Below are 27,228 nucleotides of genomic sequence, written 5' to 3' on the forward strand. Positions count from 1 at the left end.
ACTCTACTCACCTAGAAAACAGTGGAGACACAGCTGAAATCCAGAACCCAAAAGCCCATGTTCTTCACCTGGTGCCGATTTATACAACGAAAATGCAAAACCGGACTGGGTTCTTCGGGCAGCAGGTCAGAACATTCTTGCAGATTTAAATCTGGAAGCTGATGTTGGGTGTGGAACCAGGGCAAGAGAGTCTTTTAACCATGTGCCACCCCCGGTTCTGACACCGTCACCAGCCTGGTCTAGGCCACCATCTCTCCCTTGTGCTATACTGCAGCAGCCTCCTAACTAGACTTTCGGCTTCTACGCTTGTCCCAACCCAGTAGCTAGAGGGATCCATTTAAAATCTAAGTCAGACCCTGTCCCTGTCCCTGCCCTGGCATATATGGTGGGTCGGACACGGTGGCTCACGCCTGTGATCCCAGCACTTTGGGAGGCCGAGGTGGGTGGAACACATGAGGTCAGGAGTTCCAGACCAGCCTGGACAACATGGTGAAACCCCGTCTCTACTAAAAAAGTACCAAAAAAAAAAAAAAAAAAAAAAAAGTCAGCCGGGCGTGGTGGCGGGCGCTTGTAATCCCAGCTACTTGGGGAGGCTGAGGCACAAGAGTCGCTTGAACCTGGGAGGCGGAGGTTGCAATGAGCCAAGATTGCACCGCTGCACTCCAGCCTGGGCGACAGAGCGAGACTCAGTCTCATAAATAAACAAATAAATAAATAAAACGTAAGTCAGACCCTGTCCCTCCTCTACTCAAAACCGTATGGTGGATTTCATTTTAGACAGAATAAATGCCAAAATTCCTACCATGGCCCAGGAGCTCGTGTGATCTGCCACTTCCCTGTTCCCTTCTGACCTCTCCCACCGTCTCCTCTTGCTCGCCCTGAGTCAGCCACGCCGGCTTGGGTGCTTTTCCCCAATTGTGACAAGAACGTTTCTTCCCCAAGACCCTTGTACCTGCTCTCCCATCTGCCTGGAACGCTGTCCCTCCAAGAGTGCACACAGTTCACTTCCTCATCACATTCTTTAGCTCTCTGTTCAAATGTTCAAATGTCACCTTCTCAGAGACCTTCTTGGACACGATTTTACTGTGTTTTTTCTTTTTTTTTGAGATGGAGTTTCACTCTTTTCGCCCAGGCTGGAGTGCAATGGCGCGATCTCGGCTCACTGCAACCTCCGCCTCCCGAGTTCAAGTGATTCTGCTGCCTCAGCCTCCCATGTAGCTGGGATTACAGGTGCGTGTCACCATGCCTGGCTAACTTTATATTTTTAGTAGAGATGGGGTTTCACCATGTTGGCCAGGCTGGTCTTGAACTCCTGACCTCAGGTGATCCCCCTCAGCCTCCCAAAGTCCTGCGATTACAGGCTCGAGCCACTGCGCCTGGCCCTGGACACCATTTTACTAATAGCATGTTTTATCCTCCTTACCTTGCTTTATTTTTCTTCACAGTGCTTGTCACTACCTGACATACTCTGACTTACCAGAATGTAAGCTTCGTGATGGCGGGGACTTTTCCCTGCCTTGTTTGCCACAGTGTGCCCAGAGCCTCAAACAGGCCTGGCACAGAGCAAATGCTGGGTCTACGTTTGCTGAGTGAATAAATCATTGTCTCCTTTGCAAAAGAAAACGTGCCAAGAAGGCAGTGGGGGGCGGCGGGGGGGGTCCCCAGCTGTGTCAGCACACATTCATCTCTCAGGCAAGTCTAGACATCCAGCCAGAGACTCAAAGCTCCAGGGCCGGAATTATCTAGCTGGATGGTCCTTAAAAAAGACCTGCCACTTAGAAGCAGATCAGTACAGGGGTTAAGAGGATAAACTTGGGACATAATCTGCCTCGGTTTGGATCTTGCTTCTGCCATGTATCGCATGATGGTGGGCAAAAAAAAATAATTTTTTTTTCCCTTTGGGACAGAGTTTTGCTATGTCACCCAGGTTGGAGAGCAGTGGCACGACCTCAGCTCACTTGCAACCTCCACTTCCTGGGTTCAAGCGATTCTCCCTGCCTCAACCTCCCGAGTAGCTGGGATTACAGGTGCATGCCACCATGCCTGGCTAATTTTTTTATTTTTAGTAGAGATGGGGTTTCACCATGTTGGCCAGGCTGGTCTCGAACTCCTGACCCCAGGTGATCCACCCGCCTCGGTCTCCTAAAGTGCTGGGACTACAAGCGGGAGCCACCGTGCCCAGCCACATTTTTTGGATTTTAGAACCTATTACATATTACAACACCGGCGAGATCCAGGGGCAACTCTCCATAAGCAAGTAGATGATTTGCACAACAAAATCTTTAAAACTTCTAAATAGTCACACATCAGTTCAGAGTGGGTATCGCCAGCAGACAAGTTCAAAGCCAGGTGAGGTTGGCCTACCAAGTAAGTTGCAAAACAGAGAAAAAGACCTTTTAGTTTTTAGGACGTTTTGGATTTTAAAGTTATAGATAAGGGATTGCAGACCTGTAAATATTCTTTAACATTTCTTTTTTAGTGTCTGGCATCCCCAACCACCCTGAGAATGTGAATTAGGTGGGCAGGATTTTTGTTTTAGACACTGCTATAATAACCTGGGCTTGAACAGTGCCTATTAGACTAGCACCGTTCAAGCCCAGGTTATAGTAGTGTAATATCGGTTGCACGGAGCCTTCCATATAGTAAACGCTCAATAAAAGTGGATGTGCTGAAGTCACCTACGCAATGGCCAGGTCAGGACTTGAAACCCTAAGACTCCAACCCTCAGGCCAGTCTTTATCTTAATTTATTTGACGTATTCAACAAATGTTCAGGGAACAGCTGCTATGTGTCAACTACTGTATAGTGTTCCTCCTACAAAGTTCAGGAAACAGCACAGCAAAAAGGCTAAAAGTCAGACCCCACCCCAGCGCAGGTGGGGCGATTGCCTAGGCGACAGAGCCTCCCTTCGGCCGCACCTCCATAGAAACCACGGGATGACTTAGACGTCAAGTTTCACAGCGGAGGAGCTGTCAAACTTCCCACAAGTTCCGCCCATCTCCGCCTTGGCCATGCCCAACACGGAGCCCAAGGTGGCTTGGGAAGCTCAAGAGGAAGCCAGTGAACCCCGCGACCCGGAGCCGCTCTCATTCCGGACCCCGACCGCAGGGGCCTCCGCCTCCCACAAAGGGTCGTGCTGACGTCACGGACACCCCAGCCGAACTGAGGCTAGGGGATCGGGGGACGTCCCCTCGTTCCGCCTCGCTTCCCCTCACCTCTGTACTTGGGGACTGGTGTGGGATTCTGGGCTTCTGCAGCCTGACCCTCGGATCCCCCGCAGTTACCTGGACTCACCTTCTCAGCTGCCCAGCGAAAACTTCCGCCCGCTGGGCGGAGAGCGCTGCGCGCGCATCCTGAGTCTGAGGCGCCCGCGCAGGCGCCGCTGACCTTCCGACAGCCCCTGGGCTTCGCCTACCTGGGAACTCCGTTTCCCAGATGCCTCCGCGGCAGGCCCGCCCTCTGATTCCAGACGGAATGGGAATTATTACCTCATTGCTCATCCACCTCCCCTCCGTTCTAGTCTCTTTGGAACGCCTTCTGGTTCTATTGCGCATGTGTCAGTGTGAGACCAATCGGAATGCACCGTGAGGCACCTCTCCACCAATCAGAGGTCACATTACCACTTCTCCCTCCTTAACTCCGCCCCTTACTTCCGCGCGTTTTCTCAGAAATCCCGTCACAACGCGTTTCCATGGCAACCTACCGCTAGATCTTCGGCAAAAGGGAAGACTCCCAGTCTTCTAGTAAAGGCAAGAAGCTAATTAGATGATTCTTTAACAAGGTAAAAATCTGGGCTACAAACCCTGATGCCGCCTGGTCCTGATTCTGTTTCTACTCTACTCCCAGAGTGCTAAGGCTGAACCTCGGGAGCAGATGGGAAGGCGAACTAAGTCGCCCGCACAGCCCTCTGGGAAATAGAGTCCTGGCGCTGGCGCGGAGGATCCTGGGTGCAGCAGCTCAGAGAAGCTTCTCGCGCACAGGAAGTCGCTGCGAGGAGGCGCGTGTGCGGGGAGTTGAATCGCCCGCTCCCTCGAGGTTGGGGTTGCGTCTGTTGATGCGGCCGACTACAATCCCGAGGTACGGAGACACTGGGGCTGAGGGACTTGCGGGCTCGGTCCTTCCTGAGAGGTGACGGAATGCAAGTGGGGACGACTTCGGCAAAGGGTGCGTCGCCTTGGGCGGCAGTTGTCAGGGTGAAGGTGTGAACCGTCTTTCACAGTCTGTTATGAAAACCTCTCAAGGTATGGGCACGGTGGATAACGCTTGTAATCCCAGCACTTTGGGAAGCCTTGGCGGGGGGATCACTTGCAGCTTGGAGTTCCTCGAACCCCCAGTCTCTACTAAAAACACAAAAATTAGCTGAGCGTGGTGGCGGGGGCCTGTAATCCCAGCTGCTCGGGACGCTGAGGCAGGAGAATCGCTTGAACCCAGGAGGCAGAGGTTGCAGTGAGCCGAGATCGCGCCATTGCACTCCAGCCTGGGTGACAGAGTGAGACTACATCTTAAAAAAAAAAAAAAAGAAGGGAAGAAAACCACCTTGGGAGGCTGAGGTGGGCAGATTGCTTGAGCCCAGGATTTCGAGGCTAGCCTGGGCCACATGGTGAAGCCCTGTCTCCACAAAAGATGAAAAAAATACAAAAATTAGCCGGGCGTGGTGGCGCGCCCCTGTAGTCCTAGCTAATTGGGAGGCCGAGGTGGGGGGATTGCTTCAACCCGGGAGGCAGAGGTTGCAGTGAGCCGAGAAAGAAAAGAAAAGAAAAAAAAAAACCGCTAAAGGGGTTTCCAGCCCTTCCTGACGGCCCTAAGAGGAGTGGTTCTGTTTTATTTTGGTTTTGGTTGGGGAAGGAGGGGAATGAGTTACCTGAAGTTGGCAGATTTAGGCAGAATCTTGCTGGACGATGGATGGGAATTCTTCGGGAAGTTGAAGTACTTAACATTTACAGTATTTGAGCGCTTTCTGTGTGCCAGGTGCCCTGCTGGAGTTGCATTTCCTCTTCTGATCCCCGCAGTAGCACTGAGACATAAATGCAGGGCCCCTTGGCACCAAGGCAATCTCGGGAATCAGAATTTTTCAGATTTTAGAAAGCTAATAGTGTGCATATTTTATAATTAGGCAGCACCGCCCCCACCCCGAGGAATCTGGGCCAGTTTTTGGTCATAAAATGTTTCTGTGGGGCAAGGTGTGAATATTCACACTTATGGGAATATTAAGACCCTGCATGGCCTGTGGCAATCCAGGTGAAGTTTTGCGGTCAGTTTATAAATCAAGTTCTGGTTTTTGGAGCATTTAAAGGACCTTAGATCTGTTGTATTTGTTCCATTTGGTACATGTGGAAACTAAGGCTTAGAGAAGGTAAATGGTCTGGAAGGAGGGGCAAGACTCTTGGGCCCAAGGTCTTTCAGCCCGATAATTGTTTGGCTTAAGTCACTCTGGGCTGGATGACCTTCTCCACCTCTGGGCCCTCGTTTCTTTCCTCCCAGAGCTGGGAGTATATGAGATATGGGCAGAATGTGATTTGGTAACTGCAGACAGGGATCTGAAGCTCAGCTGTCTGTGAGGCCAGGCAGATAACATACAGGAAAGAAGAGAACTGGTCCAGGTGAGGCTGTGGGGCCTTGGGGAGCACTTGCCTCATCTGAAGGGGAGAATTGTGTTTGTTTGTTTGTTTGTTTTTGGAGACAGAGTCTCGCTCTGTCACCCAGGCTGGAGTTTGGTCTCACTGGAACCTCCACCTCCCTGGTTGAAGCGATTCTCCTGCCTCAGCCTCCCAAGTAGCTGGAATTACAGGCGTGCGCCACCATGCCCCGCTAGTTTCTGTATTTTTGGTAGAGACGGGGGTTTCACCATGTTGATCAGGCTGGTCTTGGACTCCAAACTTCAGGTGATCCACCTGCCTCGGCCTCCCAAAGTGCTGGAATTACAGGCATGAGCCACTGCACCCACCTGCTTTTTAAACTTAAATTTAATGTTTTTTTGGAGGTGGGATCTTTCCCTGATGTCCAGGCTGGAGTACAGTGACACAATCATAGCTCACTGCAGCCTTGAACTCCTGGGCTCAAGCGATCCTCCTACCTCAGCCTCCCAAGTAGTTGGGACTACAGGCACGCGCCACCACAACTTGCTTATTTTTAATTTTTTTTTAAGAGACAAGGTCTTGTTACGTTGCCCAGGCTGGTCTCGAACCCCTTTCAGCCTCCCAAAGTGCTGGGATTATAAGCATCCCCCACTTGCCTAGCCCTGGTTGGGGAGCTTTAGATGGGCACCAGTGAACTAACTTCGTGGGATGTAGACCCAATGTTGCCAAATCCTAGGATGTTTCAGAAGTTGGAAACATAATTTTTAGGTGAAATTTCCCAGTTTTCAAGTTTGAGACTAGTGAGCCATGCTTGAATTTTCTTTCAAAACATTCTGTCTGCCAACAAACATTATGGGCCAAATATCTGTCAACTGAGTTATACTCGTAGGTTGAGGCTTAACCTCTGACATGTAGAAAAACTCATTGTTCAGTAGAATTAGCATTTATTGTAGGTCTACCATATTCCCATATTTGTAGTCTCAAAAATCTGGAAAACTCAGAACAACAAATATTTTTTTCATAAATTGTGTCTGTGCCTTACCTGAACTACTACAGGGTATTTTTAAAATATAACTTTATTCTACCTAGAATGAATGATGATACCTTTCTCTAGAAATGGTAAAGTGTTCAATTATGAAATGCAGCCTGATCCACACTGCGCTGCGACTTTGTTTTGTTTTGTTTTTGTTTTTGTTTTTGAGACGGAGTCTCGTTCTGTCACCCAGGCTGGAGTGCAGTAGCGCCATCTCGGCTCACTGCAAGCTCCACCTCCTGGGTTCACAACATTCTCTTGCCTCAGCCTCCTGAGTAACTGGGACTACAGGTGCCCACCACCATGCCTGGCTAATTTTGTTGTATTTTCAGTAGAGGCGGGGTTTCACCATGTTATCCAGGATGGTCTCGATCTCCTGACTTCGTGATCCGCCCGCCTCGGCCTCCCAAAGTGCTGGGATTACAGGCGTGAGCCACTGCGGCTGGCCCTGCACTGGGATTTTAATGAAATATGCCATATATATGCCATATCACCTTTTTAAAATAGAAGTTGAATTTCAAAGCACATCTGGCCTTGGAGGTGGAAGAATTTGTGGACCTGTGTCATTGTTAAGTGATCCGTGCTGCTTTGTGATATGAAATGCTTTCAGCACTCTGCAGATATGTGCTACTTGGTCCACGCAGTGGATACAAATGGGTAAAAATGTCTGTGGTACAGTTTTGCGTATTATGGGTCATGAAAATAACTAGGTGGGCAGTGACTATGTTTTGTTTTTTTTTTTTAATGAAGTAGAATAAAAGAGACTAGAATAGAAAATATCCCACTACATCTTACATTGCAGGCTAAGTATTGCTTCATGAAGCTTTTGTTTAGTTACACTGTGTGTTTGAGTAGTCATGATACTTTTTTTTTTTTCTTTTTTGAGATGGAGTCTCACTGTGTTGCCCAGGCTGCAGTGCAGTGGCACCATCTCAGTTCACTGCAGCCTCCGCCTCCCGGGTTCAAGTGATTCTTTGCCTCAGCCTTCCAAGTAGCTGGGATCACAGGCACACGCCACCAAGCCCAGCTAATTTTTGTATTCTTAGTACAGACGAGGTTTCAGCATATTGGCCAGGCTGGTCTTGAACTCCTGACCTCAAGTAATCTGCCCACCTCGGCCTCCCAAAGTACTGAGATTACAGGCATGAGCCACGGTGCCTGGCCTATACTACATATTGGTGTTGTTACCGTGGGTCATGGTTAAAACAAAAGTTGAAATATTTCTGTTGTAGAGATAGCAGCCAGGTGCGGTGGCTCACAACTGTAATCCCAGCACTTTGGGTGGCCCACGAGGGCGGCTTACTTGAGGTCAGGAGTTTGAGAACAACCTGGGCAACAAGTGAGATCCTGTCCCTACAAAAAGTGAGAAAGATTAGCTGGATGTTGTGGCACGTGCTTGTAGTCCCAGCTACTTGAGAGGCTGAGGTTGGAGGATTGCTTAAGCCCAGGAGATTACAGCTGCAGTGAGCCATGATTGTGCCGCTGTAGTACTCCAGCCTGGCAACAGAGCAAGACGTCTCAAAAAAAAAAAAGTAACAGTTTCGGAGACCAATTTACTTGAACTCAAATTCCAGAGATGATAATCAGAATTCCCAGAAGCATTGTTCCATTGGTTCTTTAGACACCTTCATTCTGTCAACAACTGTAGGTACTTTTACACCTACTATTAAAGCACCTGCTGTGTACTAGGCACCATGCTGGTGCCTAAGACACAGCAGTGAGCAAGATAGAAGCTCCCACTGTGGCCATAGACTTTCATCACCAAATCTCCTAAACATGTGTTGACTGACTGTTAGGTGGTAACAATGGTGGCAAAGCTGTTCTATAGGTTCTGAAGCACAGTGGAAATGTGGGGCTGAGGTGGCTTCAGTAAATATAGTTGTTATTGTCCCCTGCAGGGAGACTCACATTGGGACTTGTCCTCCTCCTCCTGGACATTTTGGGGGCTCGTCAGCATGGACAGCGAGTCAGCCATGGGCGGAAGGGAGGCTTTCTCACAGCTCCCTTGTGCTTCCCACAGCCCTGCCAGCCGGGAACATGGAGGGGAAGGAGGAGGAGCTTAAAAGAGGCTACTGAACCCCAGTTGGCCATGGCTGAGGTGAGTTGAAGGTTGCTCTGTCTTAATCGGTCACACCCAAAGGCAGAAAAGTTGGCCTTCCTTTGTGGCCGAGGTGAGTTGAAGGTTGCTCTGTGTTGATTGGTCACCCCCGTGGCAGGAAAGCTGGCCTTCCTTTGTTTTGGCCTCCCTGTCCCATGGGGGCTCCCAGGCAATCTTTTTTAAAGGAAAGCTCGCATGCTGTTCTTTTCTGCTTGTACTCTTCTGGGAACCCCTATTGCTTATAGGATAAATTCTAGGTTTTTCAGCCTTCCTGTGTGTTCTGGGTTCTACCCCCTTTGCACCATCTTCTGTCATTTCTCTAGATAACCAGTACTTCCTTTGGCCTAGTAGTAAAAGTTGATTCTGTACTTTCCAGCAGCTTCCCTGCCTTTGCTCAGGTTGGGCCCTCTGCTGGAATTCCCTGCCCCTTTTCCATGTGGTAATGTCTCACACAGCCTTTAAGACCCGGCTCAGTTCCCCCACCCTTCCCTAGGCAGTCAGCACTTTCCTGCTCTAGCTTTCCGTATCACCCCCTGCTGCCTCCACTGTAGCACAGATCCACCTAGATATGGGTGTTCCTGCCCATATCTGTCAGCCCCACCAGACTAGATGCTCCTTGGGGACAGGAACTGATGGGGATTCATCTCTGGGTACCCAGGGCCCAGCACAGGCCAGGCACACAGGAAGCCTCATGAGGTGTTAGTTGAATGAATGAATGAATCAATGAATGATGCATGAAACCATCTCTCTATCTGGTAAATATCTGTTCATCCTTAGTGATCCAACTTGAATGACCTTCCCTCCAGGAAGCTTTCCCTGACCTCAAGGCAATGGCCTCCCTCTCTCCATTGGCCCACGCAGCCCCCGATACCTCCCTGTGCCACAGTCCTGCCTCCCTCATGTCTCTCCATCAGACCATGAGCTCCATGAGGCCAGGAAACAGGTCTGACACACGTCCATGTCCCCAGTGCCCACAGTGTGGTGTAGCACACAGGGTAAATGATTGCCAAATATGTGCTCTGACCTTGTCACTTACCTGTGGCTCCCCAGTGCCTCAAGGATCAAGTCTGCCCCTGTCTTCCCATCCTCCATCACTGTGACCAGGGGCCTTGTCCAGTGCAGTCTGGGAGTGTGAGGAAAGGAAGCCCCTCAGAGGTCCTCTTTGATCTGGCTCCTGCTTGGCTGGTACTCTTGACAGGATATAGACAGCAACAGTTTCTGTTATAAGTATCAGAAAATGACTTACGCAGTCAGGAGACTATTAATTATATAACCAAAAGTCCAGAGGTAGGGCTGTCATGATCTGCAAGTGTGATTGGGACTCAGTTTATTGTCCCCATCTTGAACCTCACTTAGTGTGGGTTCCATCCTTCGTGAGCTCCTTCCCTTGTCCCAAAACAGCTATCAGGACCATGTGCTGCTTTGCCTCATTCAACAAGTGTTTACTCTGTGCCTGCCATGTGTGGGCTTTGTTCTAAGTCTGGACTAGGGAAACGGTTTAGGTGGTTCCTGCCCTCATGAAGCTTACATTATTGCGGGTGACAGTGTATGAGCTTGCTAGGGCTGCTGTAACAAAGTACCACACACTGGGTGGCTGAAAACAACAGAAATTGATGATCTCCCAGTCTTGGAGGCCAGAATTCTGAGATCAGGGTGTTGGCAGGGCTGGATCCTTCTGAGGCTGTGAGCCAGGCCTCTTCCCCTGTCTTCTGGCAGATGGTGGCCAGCTTTGGTGTTCCTTGGCCTGGAGAGGCATCACCTCAATCTCTGCCTTCATCTTCACAGGATGTTCTCCCCGTATCTTCACATTGTCTTCCCTCAGCCTGTGTTTGTCTTTGTGTCCCCATTTCTTCTTTTTATAACAACTTCAGTCGTGTTGGATTAGGACCCACCCTGATGACCTCATCTCAGCTTGATCACCTCTGTAAAGACCCCATTTCCAAATAAGGGCAAATTCTGAGGTACTGGGGGTTAGAACTTCATTGTATCTTTTTGGAGGGTTACAGTTCAACCCATACCACACAGTAAAATGCATTAAGTAAATCCCATAGAATGCAGGCAGTATTAAGGATTATGGAGGAAAGGGATAGGGAGGCCCGGGGTAGATTTGCTGTTTTATACAGAGGGGTGGGAGAAGGCCTCATGGAGAAGAGGCATTTCAGCAGAGAACTGAGGGACACAATCTTGGCTCTAAGATGGGGTCTGGCAGGTGTGTTCAGGCAGCTGCAAGGAAGCTGGTGTGGCTGGAGCAGTGGATGAGTGGGAAAGGGGGAGAAGGTGAGCCCTGAGTGGTAGCTGGGGCCAGATCTTTAGGGCCCTGGAGATCATTGTATGGTCTCTGTCTTTAAATATGGTGAATCCGGAGGCCATTGGAGGGTTTGGAGCAGAGGAGGGACAGGATTTGTTGTAAGCAGAAACAGGATCCCCCTGGCTCGTCCACCCAATTCCTGCTTAGCATCACCATTGGGACGACTGTTTCAGGGTCTTACTGCTACTGTAACAAATAATACAAACTTGGGGGCTTAAAAACAACACAAATTTATTCTTTTACAGTTCTTCAGGTCTGAATCCTAAAATGATCTTACGGGGCTCAAACCAAGGTGGCAGCAGGGTGCGTTCCTTCTGGAGGCCCTAGGGAAGAATTCAGTCCTTGCCTCTCCCAGCTTCTGGAGGCTGCCTATATTCATTGGCTCCTGGCCACATCACTCTAATCTCTGCTTCTGTCATGGCATCACCTCTTGTCTCCTGTGATTCGTTGTCTCCCTCTTATTAGGATCCTTGTGATGACATTTAGGGCCAACCCAGATAATCTAGGATAATCTCCCTGTTTCCAGATTCTTAATCACAGCTGCAAAGTCCCTTTCGCCATGTAAGATAACATTCATGGGTTCTGGGAATTAAGACAGGGACATCTTTGTGTGGGGTGGCAGCATTATTCAGCTATGACAATCTACGGGATATCTCAAACTTTACATGTCCCAAACCAAACTCAGACTCTGCCCTGAAAGCTGCTGCTTCTATGTCTCAGTAAGTGGCAACTTTGTCCTTCCAGCTGTTCAGGCTAAAAACGTAGCGCCATCCCAGGGTGTTGTGTCTTTCGCACCCTCCATGTTATTCGTCAGGAAATCTTGTCAGCACCGTTATCTGAATATCTGGAATCTCACCACTTCTCACCCCCTCCATTTCTGCCACCATTTCTCACCTGGATTATCAAACTGGCCTTTTTCCTTTGACTCCCTGCTTCTGCCCTTGCCACCTTCCATCTTTTCCCACGAAGCAGCAAGAGGAGGATGCTGTTTAATATATGCCTAATTTTTAAAATATTTTTTATTGTAAAATCACAGGTGCAGAAATGCACACACATCAAATGCATGACTTAATGAAGGCAAACACCACCTAGATCAAGACTGAGGATTTTTTTTGCCATCCACCCCAGAAGTCCTTCGTGGGCTCTGTCATAGCCCTCTTGCATCCCCAATAAGTAACCTGATTTTTATGATTACCACTTGCTTTATTACTCAAATGCACAATCCCTTGCCCCTTCTTGTCTTTTAATATCTTCTGTGTCTCTTAATATTTGGGCTCCTCCTCCATCCCCTTCTGTTCTCAACTGTTAGAGAACAGTTAGTCACTCCTTTGAGGAACTGGCATGGTTCGACCTGTAGAATTCCTCAGTCTGTTTTCTCTGGTTCCATCCTTGTGGTGCAGTTCAGTTTATTCCCAGTTGGCAGCTAGGTCCGGAGGCTTGATTAGACTCATGGTCAATCCTTTTACCAAGAATCTCTTGTGCCCCCTGTTTGTGATCCTGGCAGATATTGATGCTTTCTGCCTTATCACCTGTTCATTCATCAGGGCTGGCAAAATGGTGCTATCATTTCTTTTCATTTATTAGTTGGAATACTTTACAAGACATCCTTTGGCTGGGCATGGTGGCTCACGCCTGTAATCCCAGAACTTTGGAGGGCTGAGGTGGGCAAATTGCTTGAGCTGAGGAGTTCAAGATCAGCCTGGGCAATGTGGTGAAACTCCATCTCTACAAAAAATTTAAAAATTAGCCAGGTGTGGTGGTGTGCACCTGTAGTCCCAGCTACTCTAGGAGGCTGAGGTGAGAGTATCACAGGAGCCCAAGAAGGTTGAGGCTACAGTGAGCTGTGATAGCACCACTGCACTCCAGCCTGGGTGACAGTGAGACCCTGTCTCAAAAAAAAAAAAAAATTTTATCTACTATTTGTCTAGTCGACGGTAGAGTTCATATAGGACAGGTAGGGTAAATGCTTGACTCTCCTTTTACTTGCTATTTTTCACTATAAGGAATTGGTTTCCTTCTGTCATGTCATCCTTCAAAGGTGACCAGTTCTTTTATACACACACGTGTGTGTGTGTGTGTGTGTGTGTGTGTGTGTGTGTGTGTGTGGTTGGCTGTTCTTAAGAGTTTTACAAAGCATTTTCATTGTAATTCAATGTAACACACCCAGGTTAAATCTCATAAGGACAGGAACTGGCTGCCCCCTTTTCTCCTGTACCTAGCACAGGGGCTGCTCATAGTAGGTGCTTGGTCATTATTGGACAGATAAGTAGACAACAAGCACCACTTATTTAGCAGCTTCTTAGTGAGTTGGGTCTCTGCTGAGCCCTGTGTAGGCATCAGCTCACTTCATCCTATAGCAGCCTTATTTTAGAGGAGGTAGGCTGAGCATTAGAGAGGTGGACTAACAAGGTCCCACAGTTAATAGTAAAACTAGAATTTGAACTGGGACCTGTCTGACTCTAAAGCTGAGCCTCTAACAGGTCAGCCTCCTGGGGATTGTGTAGCAGATTGGAGCTTGTGCCACCCCACCACCTACTCACTGTGTGCTGTGGTTGGAATGTTTGTCCCCTTTGAAACTCTTTTTTTTTTTTTTGAGAGGGAGACTCTTGTTTTCTAGGCTGGAGTGCAGTGGTGTGATCTTGGCTCATGGAACCTCCATCTCCTGGGCTCAAGTGATCCTCCTACCTCAGCCTCCCGAGTAGCTGGGACTGCAGGTGTGTGCTACCACGCCCAGCTAATCTTTTTGTGTTTTTGGTAGAGATGGGGGTTTTACCATGTTGCCCAGGCTCATCTCGAACTCCTGAGCTCAAGCAATCTGCCTGCCTCAGCCTCCCAAAGTGCTGGAATTACAGGCGTGAGCCACCATGCCCCACCAATTAAAACTCCTTGAAATTTAATCCCTAATGTAGCTATATTAAGAGGTGAGGCCTTTTGTTTGTTTGTTTTTTGAGACGGAGTCTCACTCTGTCGCCCAGGCTGGAGTGCAGTGGCGCAATCCCGGCTCACTGCAAGCTCCGCTTCCCAGGTTCATGCCATTCTCCTGCCTCAGCCTCCCGAGTAGCTGGGACTACAGGCACCTGCCACCACGCCCAGCTAATTTTTTTTTTTTTGCATTTTTAGTAGAGGTGGGGTTTCACCGTGTTAGCCAGGATGGTCTTGATCTCCTGACCTCAAGATCTGCCTGCCTTGGCCTCCCAAAGTGCTGGGATTACAGGTGTGAGCCACCGCGCCCGGCCAAGGTGGGGCCTTTAAGAGATGATTAGATCATGAAGGCTCTGCCTGTGTGAGTGAATTCATTTATTCATGGAATAATGGGTTATCATGAGAGTGGGTCTGTTATAAAAGCCAGCTTGATATTGCTTCAGTTCCCTCACCATGTTATGCGTTGTGCCATTTTAGGGCTCTGCAGAGTCTCCACCAGCAGGAGGACCCTCTCCAGAGGCAGTCTGTTGGCCTTGGACTTCCCAGCTTCGAGAACTATAGGAAGCAAATTTCTTTTCTTTATAAATTACCCAGTTATAGCAACAGAAGATGGACTAATATACTGTGTAACTTGGAGAAAGTGACTGTTTGGGCCTTGATTTTGTTTTCTATAAATTGGGGATAATCCTGCCTCAAAGAGGAGTCAGGGAGTTCAGTGACTCACTGCACCTAAAGCATTGAACCATTGCCGGCATGCAGAAAGCTCTTGGCCAAAGAAGGGCTTTTGCAGTCAGATGCCTGAAGGGTTGGGATGGGCAGTGTAAGCCAGAGTGGAATTGCCCCTTTGTCGAACTCTTCCTGTGTGCTAAGTAGTATGCAGTCACCTCCCAGCAGTATTTCATTTGCTTCTTGTAGCAGCTCTGATGAGATGGAACTCGTTGGTCCCATTTCACTAGGGGAGCAGGAATTGGGGTCACAAGAGACATGCAGCTTACTTGCCAATAGTCACTCATAAAGTGAAGGTAATAGGGCCATACCTCAGACCCAAACTAAAGAGAGGTGGTTTTCATTCTTTCTTAAAATGTGCCTGTGCCCACACTGTTGGAGATTTGGAAGAGACACACCAGTCATGGTTTCACCTAGAGATGGGGTGTGTGGGGGCAGGCTTTCACGTTTTATTGTTGGTACTTCTCAAGTATTTGAATTTTTATCCTAAACATCCATTAACTGGCCAGGTACAGTGGCTCATGCCTGTAATCCCAACACTTCAGGAGGCAGGGGCAGGAGGATCACTTGAGGCCAAGAGTTCGAGACCAGCCTGGGCAACATGGCAAGACTCCTACTCTACCAAAAAAAATTAGCTGGGTCTGGTGGCACACGCCTGTAGTCCTAGCGACTTGGAGGCTGAGGCAAGAGGATTGCTTGAGCCCAGGAGGTGGAGGCTATGATCGTGGCACTGCACTCCAGCCTGGGCAACAGAGTGAGACACTCTCTATCTCTCTCGCTCGCTCTCTCTGTCTCTCTCTATATATAATATATATAATTTAAAATTACCAGATTTATAAATTACCGTAACTTAACAAACAACAGAAGGAAACCAATTCCTTATAGTGAAAACTGGCAAATAAAAGGAGAGTCAAGCATTTACCCTACCTGTCCTATACAAACTCTACCGCTGACTAGCCAAATAGTAGAAAATTTTTTTTTTTTTTTGAGACAGGGTCTCACTGTCCCCCAGGCTGGAGTGCAGTGGTGCAATCACAGCTCACTGTAGCCTCGACCTCCTTGGGCTCCTGTGATACTCTCACCTCAGCCTCCTGAGTAGCTGGGACTACAGGTGCATATATAAATTATAATTTATAAATTTATAAATTATATAAATACATATAATTATATATAAAATAAAATTTTATATAATATATACATGCACACATACACACACATAAATAATAATAAACACTTATTAACTAGGAAAGTTTTAAAATGAAAGATGGCATCACTAAAAGTTGGACAACCAGATAGGAGCCTTAGGTAATCATGGGGCCTAAAGCGGACCTGGTACCACCTATGAGTGGGTCTTTCCCCCAGAAGCTGTACTGACTCCAGTCTGGCCTCTGCTGTCCTGACCAGCTCACAGGAAATGCGTGGCCAGGGGAGCAGCCAGGTGACACTGCATGGAAGCAGCTTGCCACACTCAGAACATGGGACCTCAAATCAGGAGCATGGAGGATGTAGAAGGCAGAGGGGTACAGCTGTAGATTTAAAAACCTCAGAGCCACATCAGTTACACACAGGGTATGGGCCCCCTGGATTCTGATTGAGACGAGCTAGCTATAAAGACACACCACTGAGACATCAGACTAATCTGTATACAGATTTTGAATGTGGTCTAGGTGTTCAGTGATTAAGGAGTTACTGTTCATACTGAAGTATTCACAGGTGAAATCAGATGACCCGTGGGTGATGGGTTCACGGGTGTTAATTACATACATCTCTCTACTTGTATGTATGTTTGAAAGTTTACAAAATAAGTCTTGAATGAACACTTAAAGCAAAACCGTGAAATAGATTTTTAGGATCAGGCAGACCTGGGTTCAGTCCCACCTGTGTTAACTTCGGTTGACATCCTGTTCCCCGGTCAAAGTCAAGGTCCTTTTCTTTGCCTGCAAAATACAGGGGTTTCTAATCTCTTACATCTCAAGATTCTTGTGAGGCTGAGGATGGGATGGTTTTTGCCAAAGGCCTGGCAGATTGAGGGCTGGGAGTGCCCTGAGTGAGCTGTTGGGCTCCTCCCTGACCCCAGCCTCTGAGTGACCAATAGTGTATTGTGTTTCAGGAATTTGTGACCCTCAAGGATGTCGGCATGGACTTCACCTTGGGAGACTGGGAGCAGCTCGGGCTGGAACAGGGGGACATGTTCTGGGACACAGCGTTGGACAGTTGCCAGGACCTCTTCCTGCTGAGTGAGTGTTGCCTGTCCCCAGGGGCCTACTCACTGCCCTGCTTGGTGATCACCCATGCTCTCCACCACCCACAGGGTGAAATCCTGGCTCCTGGGCTTCTCAGAATCAGCATGACCTAGCCCAGCAGTTCTCAGCTGGCCAAGGAGACATTGGCAATGTGTGGAGACATTTTGGATTGTTACTCCTTGGGCCAGCAGCATGCTGCTAGCATCTAGCTGATGGAACCAAGGGAGGCTGCCACACATCCTACAGTGCACAGGACAGCCCCAAAACCAAGGATTGGCCCATGCCAGTGTCAGTAGTGCTAAGCCTGGGAAACCCTGCTCTGGCCCCTATCTGCCTCCCCAGCCTTGTCTTCACCACTTTCCTACTTGTAGTCAGTCATTCTTCAAGCCGATACTTCAGGGTCTTCCAGTTGCCCTGCCCTCTGCTTAAGCGGCTCTCAGGGCTTGCCTTTTTAAAGTGTAACCTGGGACCCTGTTAGAACTCCATACCTCCTCTCCTGCTCATCTTGTCTGTCGCCCCCTCACATTCTAACTACCATTGTGTCATTCAGAGCGGGAGCTGTGTGAGGACAGGGCGTGTCCCCAGTATTTGGAACAAACAGTACCTGCTGTAGGGCCCAGCAGACAGCTCTAAATTAATGAATGATTGAGTAGCAGCTCTTAGTACTTGCTTGTTCAATCCTCCAGTCACCCCATGAAGAAGCTGGGTTGTCCCTCTTTTGCCGATTGGTCTGAAACTGAGGTTAAAAGAGTGGCAGTCACCTTCCCAGCTGTGTCAGTATCCCCAGGAACACCCACAGATTCAGTGATTGACTGGGATTCCCAGGACTCATCCTGTAGTCAGACTCATGGCTATGACTTACTACAGTGAAAAGATTCAGAGCACAGTCAGCAAAGGGAGGAGGTACATGGGGCAAAGTCCAAGGAAGCCAGGCACAAGCTTCCAGAATTCTCTTTCAGGGGAGTCACATGGGACATGCTTAATCCCCCCAGCAATATTGTAGAATGTGATATCGCGTGTGAAATGCTGTCCACCAGGGAAGCTCATCAGAGACTCAGTGCCAGGGTTTTTACTGGGGGCTGGTCACGTGGGCTCCTCTGCCTGGCACATTCCAAAATTCCAGACCCCCAGAAGGAAAGCAGGTGTAAGCCTGCTTAGTTTAGGTCCAGGGAGCGTGTCTCTTCAGTTCTGGAGACACAGGGTACCCTCCTGAAATCAGCCTTGCCAGCAGGCTTTTCCCAGGAGAGCAGCCAGCCTGCTGTGTCGCCCTCTTCTGCACACCAGTGTCACACAGTGAGAGAGCAGCAGGGCTCAGACTCCAGCTAAGGTCTGTGCAGCTCCAAGGCCACATCACCCCAGCTCCCCATCAGTGTCACCTGATTAACTCATTTTCCCTCTCTGTTGCCTCAGTTCTTTCTTTTTGAAGAACCAGAAAAATAATTTACTCCAAAAGATGAAAGAAGTAAAAGATAACACACTGTGGAAACTATCATTTGATACAATCTCATCACATTGGGGCAGACTTTCTCCAGACTGGCCAGTGTGTGCTAAGAAGCATCTAATGGGAGGTCCTACCTCAGTGTCTTTTTGAATTTTTAAACTACAGCCCACAGTAAGAAGTGTGTTTACCTCGACTGCCCCTTCACCCATTTGTGTGTATGTATGAGTAGTGTATCCGTTTCCTATTGCTGCTGTTACACATACCACAAACACAGTGGCTTCCACCAGCACACTTTTATTATGTTACAGTCCTGGAGGCCAGGAGTTCCAAATGCATGTGGCTGGGCTGGAGGCGAGGTGTTGGCAGGGCCACCGTGTTCCTTCTGGAGGCTCCAGCACATAGATAGTCTTTCCTGGCCTGTTGCCAGCTTCTGGAGGTCACCTGTATTGCTTGACTCATGGCTTCTCAGTCTTCAAAGACAGTAGTGGCGTCTTCTCCGCTGTGGCCTGTATCCCTCCTGGATGATGACTCTGTTCCCTTCCTTGGGGAAGCTTGTGGAGGGTACGGCTCAGGACTGCTTGGGCTCTGGGACCCTGACATCTTCTGTCCCTGGCCCATGGAGGCCTCAGGCAATGTGTGGCCCACGGGTCAGTGAATGAATCATGAATGGCTAAGGAAGTACGTGCCTCCCCACCTGGCAGATCCTGCCCGTTAAAGAGCTGTCACAAGTCCTTTGTGTCCCCAGCCCCAGCTGTCACAGCTTTGATCACCCTGGATTGTGATTGTTTGGCTCCCTCTCCATCACTGGACTGGGAACCCTACAGGACAGGCATCCCCAGAGTCGCCCAGTGCAGCACCTGGCCCACACACAGGAGCTATGTGCAGGATAAAGCATAGAAAAGTCAGGAGAGCCAGGAGGTTCTCACTGAGTGTCTGGATGGTCCTCCATGTCCTGGTTGGATGACAATGCTGTTCTCTCCCTGCAGACCCCCCAAGACCCAACCTGACCTCCCACCCAGATGGCGATGAAGATCTGGAGCCTCTGGCTGGAGGAAGCCCAGAAGCAACAGGCCCTGGTGAGTGGATGGAGAGGGGCCCCTTGTGTACCTTCTGTCTTCCAGACCTCCATCCTGAGGCTGCAGCCAGCTTTCCCACAGGTCTACCCAGACATTACAACGCTCAGCTTCAGGACTTCACTCTGCTTCTCGCTGGTTTCCATCCCCTTGTCCTGGGAGCTGGGGGGATCAGGACATTTTTATAGACCCTCACTCTAGTGTCTCTCTACCTTGCCCTTCAGCACAGGGTTATCCTGGTGCCTCTCCACAGGTCCTCCTCTTTCCTTCCAGACTCAACAAGGGTACGCCTTCCACTCTCTCAGTTGGTCTCTCTACTTTCCTGCCTTGTGCTCCCTGAGTGTGTTGACCCTCATTCTACTTCTTTTACCTCCTTTCCTTCAGGCCCATTTTTCCTTCCTATCCCTGGGGCATAGCAGATGGCCACATCAGGGAGTAACTTAAGCCCAGGCCTGAATGCTGCCAAGAGCATCTGCCTTGCCATCTCCCAAGCCGGGGTTCCTCCAGGTGGATCAGGTTAGGTGGTGAGGATTCCTGGGGTATTACCCATGGTAGAGATGTCCCCAGCATGAGAAGCAGGGCCCTGAACCAGAGACCACAGGAGTCTCAGGCTGTACCCCACCCAGTCAGTGTGCAGCTCCCTTCTTGGCTCACCACGCTCAGGCTGGTATACGTGAGGCCTCTGCAGCCTTCTCTTCAGCACATCAGTGTCCCTCATAGGTGACTAACTCATGCACAGGCTCTCACAGCTTCTGCTTTCTGTTTCTGTCACCTCAGCATATTGGCTGTTTCCAAGCATAGGTAGCCATGCCTTTACTAACAAATACACCTCCAGATCCTCTAGTAGTGACACTTGAGTTGCATAGTTACCACATAAGCGTCTTTCCCCTTTAACGGCATGCCTCTCTTAGAAGCAGGGCTTAGCTGATTCACCCTGTATTCCCAGCTCCTGACATCATGCTTGGCACATAAGGGGTGCCTATTACATGTCTGTCAGTGCATTTGAGGCAGAGGGAACAACATGAGCACAGGTGTGGTGAGGAGAGTGAGCTGGATATCTGTGGGAGAGATGAGCAGAGGCAAAGGTGACAATTCAGAACAAGATGTGTCAGAAGGCTTTCATTTGCAAGTTTTAATTCCAGGCAGAGAGACTTTAAGCAGTCTCATAGATACTCAGATGGTGAGCCAAGAACTGCAGAAGGGACAGGCTGGAAAAGGTATGATGATGGAGGAGAGGAGAGATGGGGAGACTGGAGGCATACAGCAGAGCAGTGACATTCATGTTTTGTGAAGGATCCCAGAGAGCATACAGCTTGGTAGTTAAGAATATGGGCCAGGCGTGGTGGCTCATACCTGTAATCCCAGCACTTTGGGAGGGCGAGGCAGGCTGGTCACTTGAGGTCAGGAGTTCGAGACCAGCCTGGCCAACGTGCTGAAACTCTGTCTCTACTAAAAATACAAAAATTAGCTGGGCATGGTGGAGGGCACCTGCAGTCCCAGCTACTTGGGAGGCTGAAGCAGGAAAATCACTTGAACCCAGGAGGCAGAGGTTGTATTGAGCTGAGATCATGCAGTACTTCAGCCTGGACAACAGGGCAAGACTCAGTCTCCAAAAAAAAAATATATATATATATACATATATATATATATATATATGGGGTCAGAGGGGTTCAAATCCTCACTCTGATGCTCACTTAGCTGTAAGAAAGCAGACATGTGCCTACCTTACAGGAGGCTGTCGAGTGTAACAGAGTGCCTGAGGCACTCCTGCCTGTGAGCAAGCATGCCATGAATGGGAATTACTCTGTCCTGTGAATCTTTCCCGTGGCCGCCTCTGTGGCAGTGGATGGATGGGCAGTGGAAGGTCCCCATTAAAGAGCTTACCTTCTGGTGAGGGTCAGGGGTCAGACCCTTTCATAACCTGTTATGGTAGAGGATGGTAAGGGCTCAGCTGGTTTTCAGAGAATACAGGGCAGGGGACTTAAAGCAGAATGGGGATGGGGTTGTCAGGGAAGCCTTTCAGAGGAGGGTGATACTCAAGCTGGGTATTAAAAGACTTAGAGGAGTTAGTCCAGGAAGTGCCATCCAGCATGAGGGACCATTAAAGGCACAGAGGAGAAAGTCTGGTGGATTTAGGGAACCGCGAGAGTTCTATGAGGTCAGCACAAAGAACACTGGGTTAACACACTCATTTCTCTTCTCCAGGCAGGAAGTCATGGAAGGGTTTAATCAGAAGAGTGATATAGTCAGATCCATTTACTACAAAGCCCTTTAGGGCTAGTGTGGAAGACTAGAGAGAGAGAGAGACAGACAGAAACAGGAGACCAATGAGCAGCCTGAGGTCAGATGCTGAGTCAGTGATAGAGGAGAGGAGAGGAAGGGAGTTGAGACATTTCGATAGAGACCAAATGAAAATAGTGCCAAGTTGAGGGAGGTAGGGAGGAGGTTGACTCCTAGGATTCTAGTGTGGAGAACTGGATGGATGGTGGTGTGGGGAGAGCAGGGTGTCGTCTGGGATAGAGGATGCAGGATATGAGGAGGAAGATTTTGGTGACAGTGCAGGATAGAGGGGAGAGTAGAAGCAGGTGAGTCCAGGCGACTTTTTAGGGAACTTGGTCAGTCACTTAGGTGTGAAGGTAATGGTAGAATCTCCCTCCTCGTTGAACCCTATGATTTCGCAGCTCCCTTCTTGGCCCTCCTGGGAATGGGCTCTGTCTGTTTTCTGTGATGCCAGTTCCACGTGGGTCACCCCTTTGGGTCCCTTGATGGATAGGCTGGACTCAAGATCTGTCACCCCTACTTACTTTTGTCTGTGTTCTCACCCTTAGTGAACAGGAGACATTTGCACTTGCTCTTTCAGATGTGACTGAGACCAAGAACTCTCCTCTGATGGAGGATTTCTTTGAAGAAGGATTCTCCCAGGAGATTAGAGAGATGTTATCCAAGGATGGCTTCTGGAACTCCAATTTCGGAGAAGCCTGTATAGAGGACACCTGGTTAGATAGTTTGCTAGGCGATCCAGAAAGTCTTCTGAGGTCTGATATTGCCACCAACGGGGAAAGTCCCACGGAATGCAAGAGTCATGAATTAAAGAGAGGACTCAGTCCTGTGTCCACTGTTTCCACGGGAGAAGATTCCATGGTGCATAATGTTTCTGAAAAGACCCTCACACCAGCTGAGTCTAAGGAATATAGGGGTGAGTTTGGCTCCTACTCGGACCACAGCCAGCAGGATTCTGTTCAGGAAGGGGAGAAACCATATCAATGGAGTGAATGTGGGAAAAGCTTCAGTGGGAGTTACCATCTTACCCAGCACTGGATCACTCATACTAGGGAGAAACCCACTGTCTATCAAGGGTGTGAGCAAGGTTTTGACCAGAATGCTTCCCTTTCTGTGTATCCGAAAACTCACACGGGCTACAAATTCTATGTGTGTAATGATTTTAGTCAGAGTACATACCTGTGGCATCAGAAAACTCACACTGGAGAAAAACCGTGTAAGAGTCAAGACAGTGACCACCCACCCAGTCATGACACACAGCCTGGTGAGCATCAGAAAACTCACACAGATAGTAAGTCCTACAACTGTAACGAATGCGGCAAGGCTTTCACCCGGATCTTCCACCTTACTCGGCACCAGAAGACCCACACTCGGAAACGCTATGAATGTTCCAAGTGCCAGGCGACCTTCAACTTGAGAAAACACCTCATCCAACATCAGAAAACTCACGCTGCAAAAACTACCTCTGAGTGTCAGGAGTGTGGGAAGATTTTTAGGCACAGTTCGCTGCTCATTGAACACCAGGCTCTTCATGCTGGAGAGGAGCCTTATAAGTGTAACGAACGTGGGAAATCCTTCAGGCATAACTCTACCCTAAAGATCCATCAGAGGGTTCACAGTGGAGAGAAGCCTTACAAATGCAGTGAGTGTGGGAAGGCCTTCTGCCGGCACACTCACCTTAATGAACATCGGCGAATTCATACAGGCTACAGACCCCACAAATGTCAGGAATGCGTCAGGAGTTTCAGCCGGCCATCACATCTGATGCGACATCAGGCCATTCACACCGCAGAAAAGCCCTATAGCTGTGCTGAATGCAAGGAGACTTTCAGCGATAACAGTCACCTTGTGCAACACCAGAAAATGCACACCGTCAAAACCCCATATGAATGTCAGGAGTGCGGAGAACGCTTCATTTGCGGCTCAACCCTGAAGTGCCACCAGAGTGTTCACGCCAGAGAAAAACAAGGATATGTTGTGAGTGGGAAGATCTTGGATCAGAACCCAGAACAGAAAGAGAAGTGCTTTAAGTGTAACAAATGTGAGAAAACCTTTAGCTGCAGCAAATACCTAACTCAGCACGAGAGGATTCACACCAGGGGGGTGAAGCCCTTTGAATGTGACCAGTGTGGGAAAGCCTTTGGCCAAAGTACTCGGCTCATTCACCATCAAAGAATCCACTCTAGAGTGAGGCTGTATAAATGGGGTGATCAAGGGAAAGCCATCAGCAGTGCCTCCCTTATCAAATTTCAGTCCTCCCACACAAAGGAGCACCCTTTTAAATGTAACGAATGCGGAAAGACCTTCAGCCACAGTGCATGCCTCTCAAAACATCAGTTAATTCACGCTGGAGAGAATCCCTTTAAATGTAGTAAGTGTGACAGAGTCTTCACCCAGAGAAACTACCTTGTTCAGCATGAGCGAACTCATGCCAGAAAGAAGCCGTTGGTGTGTAACGAATGCGGGAAAACGTTCCGTCAGAGCTCATGCCTTTCTAAGCATCAGAGAATTCACTCAGGTGAGAAGCCCTATGTATGTGACTACTGCGGGAAGGCCTTTGGCCTGAATGCTGAGCTTGTCCGCCACCAGAGAATTCACACTGGAGAAAAGCCTTATGTTTGTCAGGAATGTGGGAAAGCCTTCACCCAGAGCTCATGCCTTTCTATTCACCGGAGAGTTCACACTGGGGAGAAGCCCTACAGATGCGGTGAATGTGGGAAAGCCTTTGCCCAGAAAGCAAATCTAACACAGCACCAGAGAATTCACACGGGGGAGAAGCCTTACTCCTGTAATGTGTGTGGCAAAGCTTTTGTCCTCAGTGCCCATCTCAACCAGCACCTGAGAGTTCACACCCAGGAGACACTTTATCAGTGTCAACGTTGCCACAAAGCCTTTCGGTGCCACTCGAGCCTCACCCGCCATCAGCGTGTACACAACAAGCAGCAATACTGCCTGTAGCCATTGGGTGGCAGCAGAGTCCCAGAATATGAGACCGTTACTCAGATGTCGAAAGTTGGAAACCATCCCATTGCAAGTTTCTCTCCAAATAAATGCATCTAAAGATTGATTAGAAAGTTTGTGCACATGTTTTTCATTATAACAATGAAAACACAAAAATGGAGAAGCTGTACAACGTCAGGATTCAGAGGTAGGCTCTGGAGCCAGTCTACCTTGAGTTAAATCCCACCTCTGCCATCTACTACCTAAGTGACCTTGGGAAAGTCAGAAAAATCTCTCAGGGCCTCGGTGTCCTTATCTGTAAAATGGGCATCACCTACCTCAGAGGGCTTTTCTGAGGATTAAATAAATAAATGTGAAGCACTTAGAACTGATGGCCAGCACATGAGGGCTCACCAAGTGTAAGCCACAAATACACATCAGCTATAGCACAAATATACTTGTGTTACAAGAAAGGAATTAGTAATCTCTGTGTTTACTGTAGTTAATGTTCTTATAATGTATCACTTTTAATTTAAGTTTTCCTTTTTTAAAGTTTTTCTCCAGCACTTTACTCTTCTTAAGTGCCTGGCCTTTTTTGTCCCTTTATCTCTCTTTCCTGGTTTTTTTCTTAACCCCCAGAAAGCCAAAAAGAACATGTAAACTCCTAACCTCAACTAGCTATAACCTTCCACTCCTACCTCCCAAGCCTCTCACTCAGAGGACTCCCTATCCCACAAACACCTGCTCCCTCTTCGCATGGCCTTCCTCCATTTGAGTGTTGGTTATGCAACAAGACACCCACCTTTTCATGGGAGTTGACACCAAAACACAGCTGGATTCCACCAGGAAAGCTGCATCGATCAGGGTGTTAACCGCATATGAAACACAACCCGTATGGAAGACATGCTTGGGGGTCAAAGCTGTGGTGTGTGGAAGTGACCGCTGGGATGTCATCATTCACCATTTATCCAGGATGGTCGCTCACCAGGCAATTTGCTAGGCTCAGGGGCGGGTAGTATCAATACACTATGCACTACTGCTCTGAAGCTTCTGGAATCAGAAAGAAATGAACCCATTTTCATAGATGATTGCTGTGAGTTGACAAGTGACATCTTAAAAATGCCACATTCCCTCACGTCACAGGAAGTTCTGGGATCACCAAGGATTGTTGGAGAGTCCAGTGAGATGGAACCACACGACCAGTTCCTTACCAGTGTCTTGTCAGCTCTGGGCGTTTGTTCCCTGCCACTAAGTGGCTCAGTCACACATTTGCTGAAACACAGTAGTCTTATGAAAAGCACTGGACACATACTTTGAATACCTTTCATATTTTAGGTGCTGAAAATGGTGAGGGGGTGAGTGCTCTGCACCCTTGGGCTTTTCAACTCTTCCACCTGGAGTTCTGCTGGTTAAGTTTGTTAAACTTAGTTGAAACTGGGAACCTGTTGGCTAACCATTGGGCGCTTACACTGTTTTTCAAATGGCTGCAACATTTAACTTCTCACACATGGTTCCCGTCCTCTGGAGCTCTGTCTTGTCTGGGAGATGGGCACGTTGTATACCAAAAGAGTACAAAGTGTTGCAGGGCTGGAACACAATGGGGACTCTATGGAAAACTGGCAGCCATTGGGGGTGGGGGACAGTCTGTAAATCAGTCACCTGTGTTGCTGCAGGCCAGGGTAGAAACGCCCTCCATGTGTGCATATTTGTTGGTTCTCTGATTAAAGTTTTGAGTCTAAAAGCGTTGGTTCCTTCTCTCAGCCTGCTGCCATGCAGCCACGCATCAGTCCCTGCCTGCCAGGCCTCATGTCTTTGTGGGGGAGGGCCTCTGGTGGCGATCATTGCCCAGTAAAAGGGAGCAGCTCAGTTTTCCCACTGTCTGGGCGGGGCACGCGCCACTGAGGAGGCACACAAGTTCAGCTGGTCCTCAGATGCACCATCAAACAACACTTCAGTCTGTGTGTGGGCCTAAGTGACCAAGGAGAGAGCACAGGCAGCCTGCAGTTGACTCTTCACGGACAAGTCAGGCCCCAGGCTTGGGGAGTGTTTCTAATTGGCATCCAGTAATACATATAACTTTGTTTAGTACTTTAATTTTTGTCCCCACCTTTTTCCTTTAGTGACAAGTGACAAGAGATACTAGTTACCTGCTCATGGTAGTAATAGAAAGTTTTTTTGTTTTTTGTTTTTATATAAAGTGAGCTGATAGGGCCGAGTGTGGTGGTTCATGCCTGTAATCCCATCACTTTGGGAGGCCTAGGTGGGAAGATGACTTGAGCCCAGGAGTTCAAGACCAGCCTGAACAACGTGATGAAACCCTGTCTCTACAAAAGAAATAGGCAAATTAGCTGGGTGGTGGACACTGATCACTTAAAAATGATTAAAATGGCAAATTTTATGTATATTTTTACAATTTAAAAACATTTAGATAAAGTTTAAATTTAGATAAAAGTTTAAATAAATTTAGATAAATTTAAAACATTTTAAAGTTTGTGTGACAGGCTGGGTGTGGTGGCTCATGCCTGTAATCCCAGCACTTTGGGAGGCTGAGGTGGGTGGAGTGCTTGAGCTCAGGAGTTTGAGACCAG

At 48.6% G+C, this 27,228-nt stretch overlaps 2 protein-coding genes and 1 long non-coding RNA gene across 12 annotated transcripts in view; 1 reads left to right on the forward strand and 2 right to left on the reverse strand.

Annotated features, from left to right (window-relative positions):
* VRK3 (VRK serine/threonine kinase 3) overlaps positions 1-3,951 on the reverse strand; it is a 49,973-nt gene extending 46,022 nt beyond the window's left edge. Inside the window, exon 1 of one of the 7 annotated variants that reach the window (XM_063720222.1) lies at positions 3,803-3,951. The gene's annotated coding sequence lies outside the window, so the exon portion shown is untranslated. Of the gene's footprint in view, positions 1-3,215; positions 3,519-3,703 lie in introns of those variants that run through there. The other 6 variants (XM_054541046.2, XM_063720223.1, XM_024236660.3 and 3 more) reach the window with 6 other exon arrangements.
* ZNF473 (zinc finger protein 473) lies at positions 2,934-26,381 on the forward strand. 4 transcript variants are annotated; one of them, XM_009232927.4, is made up of 6 exons: positions 2,934-3,749; positions 3,847-4,077; positions 8,508-8,707; positions 16,774-16,900; positions 19,334-19,423; positions 22,281-26,381. In XM_009232927.4, exons 3-6 carry the CDS (start codon positions 8,699-8,701, stop codon positions 24,656-24,658), a joined length of 2,604 nt encoding a protein of 867 aa, XP_009231202.4. In that variant the 5' UTR covers positions 2,934-3,749; positions 3,847-4,077; positions 8,508-8,698; the 3' UTR covers positions 24,659-26,381. The 4 variants fall into 4 exon arrangements, with proteins under 4 accessions (XP_009231202.4, XP_002829645.4, XP_054397016.2 ...); XM_054541041.2 differs by having other exon boundaries at positions 3,683-3,749; positions 8,630-8,707; XM_002829599.5 differs by having other exon boundaries at positions 3,674-4,077; positions 8,630-8,707.
* LOC129052019 (uncharacterized) lies at positions 18,626-20,329 on the reverse strand. Its single transcript, XR_008516687.2, has 2 exons — positions 20,075-20,329; positions 18,626-19,582 (listed from the first exon to the last, which is right to left on the reverse strand). It is a non-coding gene; the product is annotated as an uncharacterized LOC129052019 (long non-coding RNA).
* Positions 26,382-27,228: the final 847 nt, after the last annotated feature.

This window comes from Pongo abelii, chromosome 20, assembly GCF_028885655.2.
Source record: "Pongo abelii isolate AG06213 chromosome 20, NHGRI_mPonAbe1-v2.0_pri, whole genome shotgun sequence".
Lineage (NCBI taxonomy): Eukaryota > Metazoa > Chordata > Mammalia > Primates > Hominidae > Pongo > Pongo abelii.

Excerpts from the sequence above, each read along its gene's own strand:
- ZNF473 (XM_009232927.4), top strand. Across the intron at positions 16,901-19,333 it reads CCAGGACCTCTTCCTGCTGA|ACCCCCCAAGACCCAACCTG; the intron begins GTGAGTGTTGCC and ends CTCTCCCTGCAG. Across the intron at positions 19,424-22,280 it reads CCCAGAAGCAACAGGCCCTG|ATGTGACTGAGACCAAGAAC; the intron begins GTGAGTGGATGG and ends TTGCTCTTTCAG.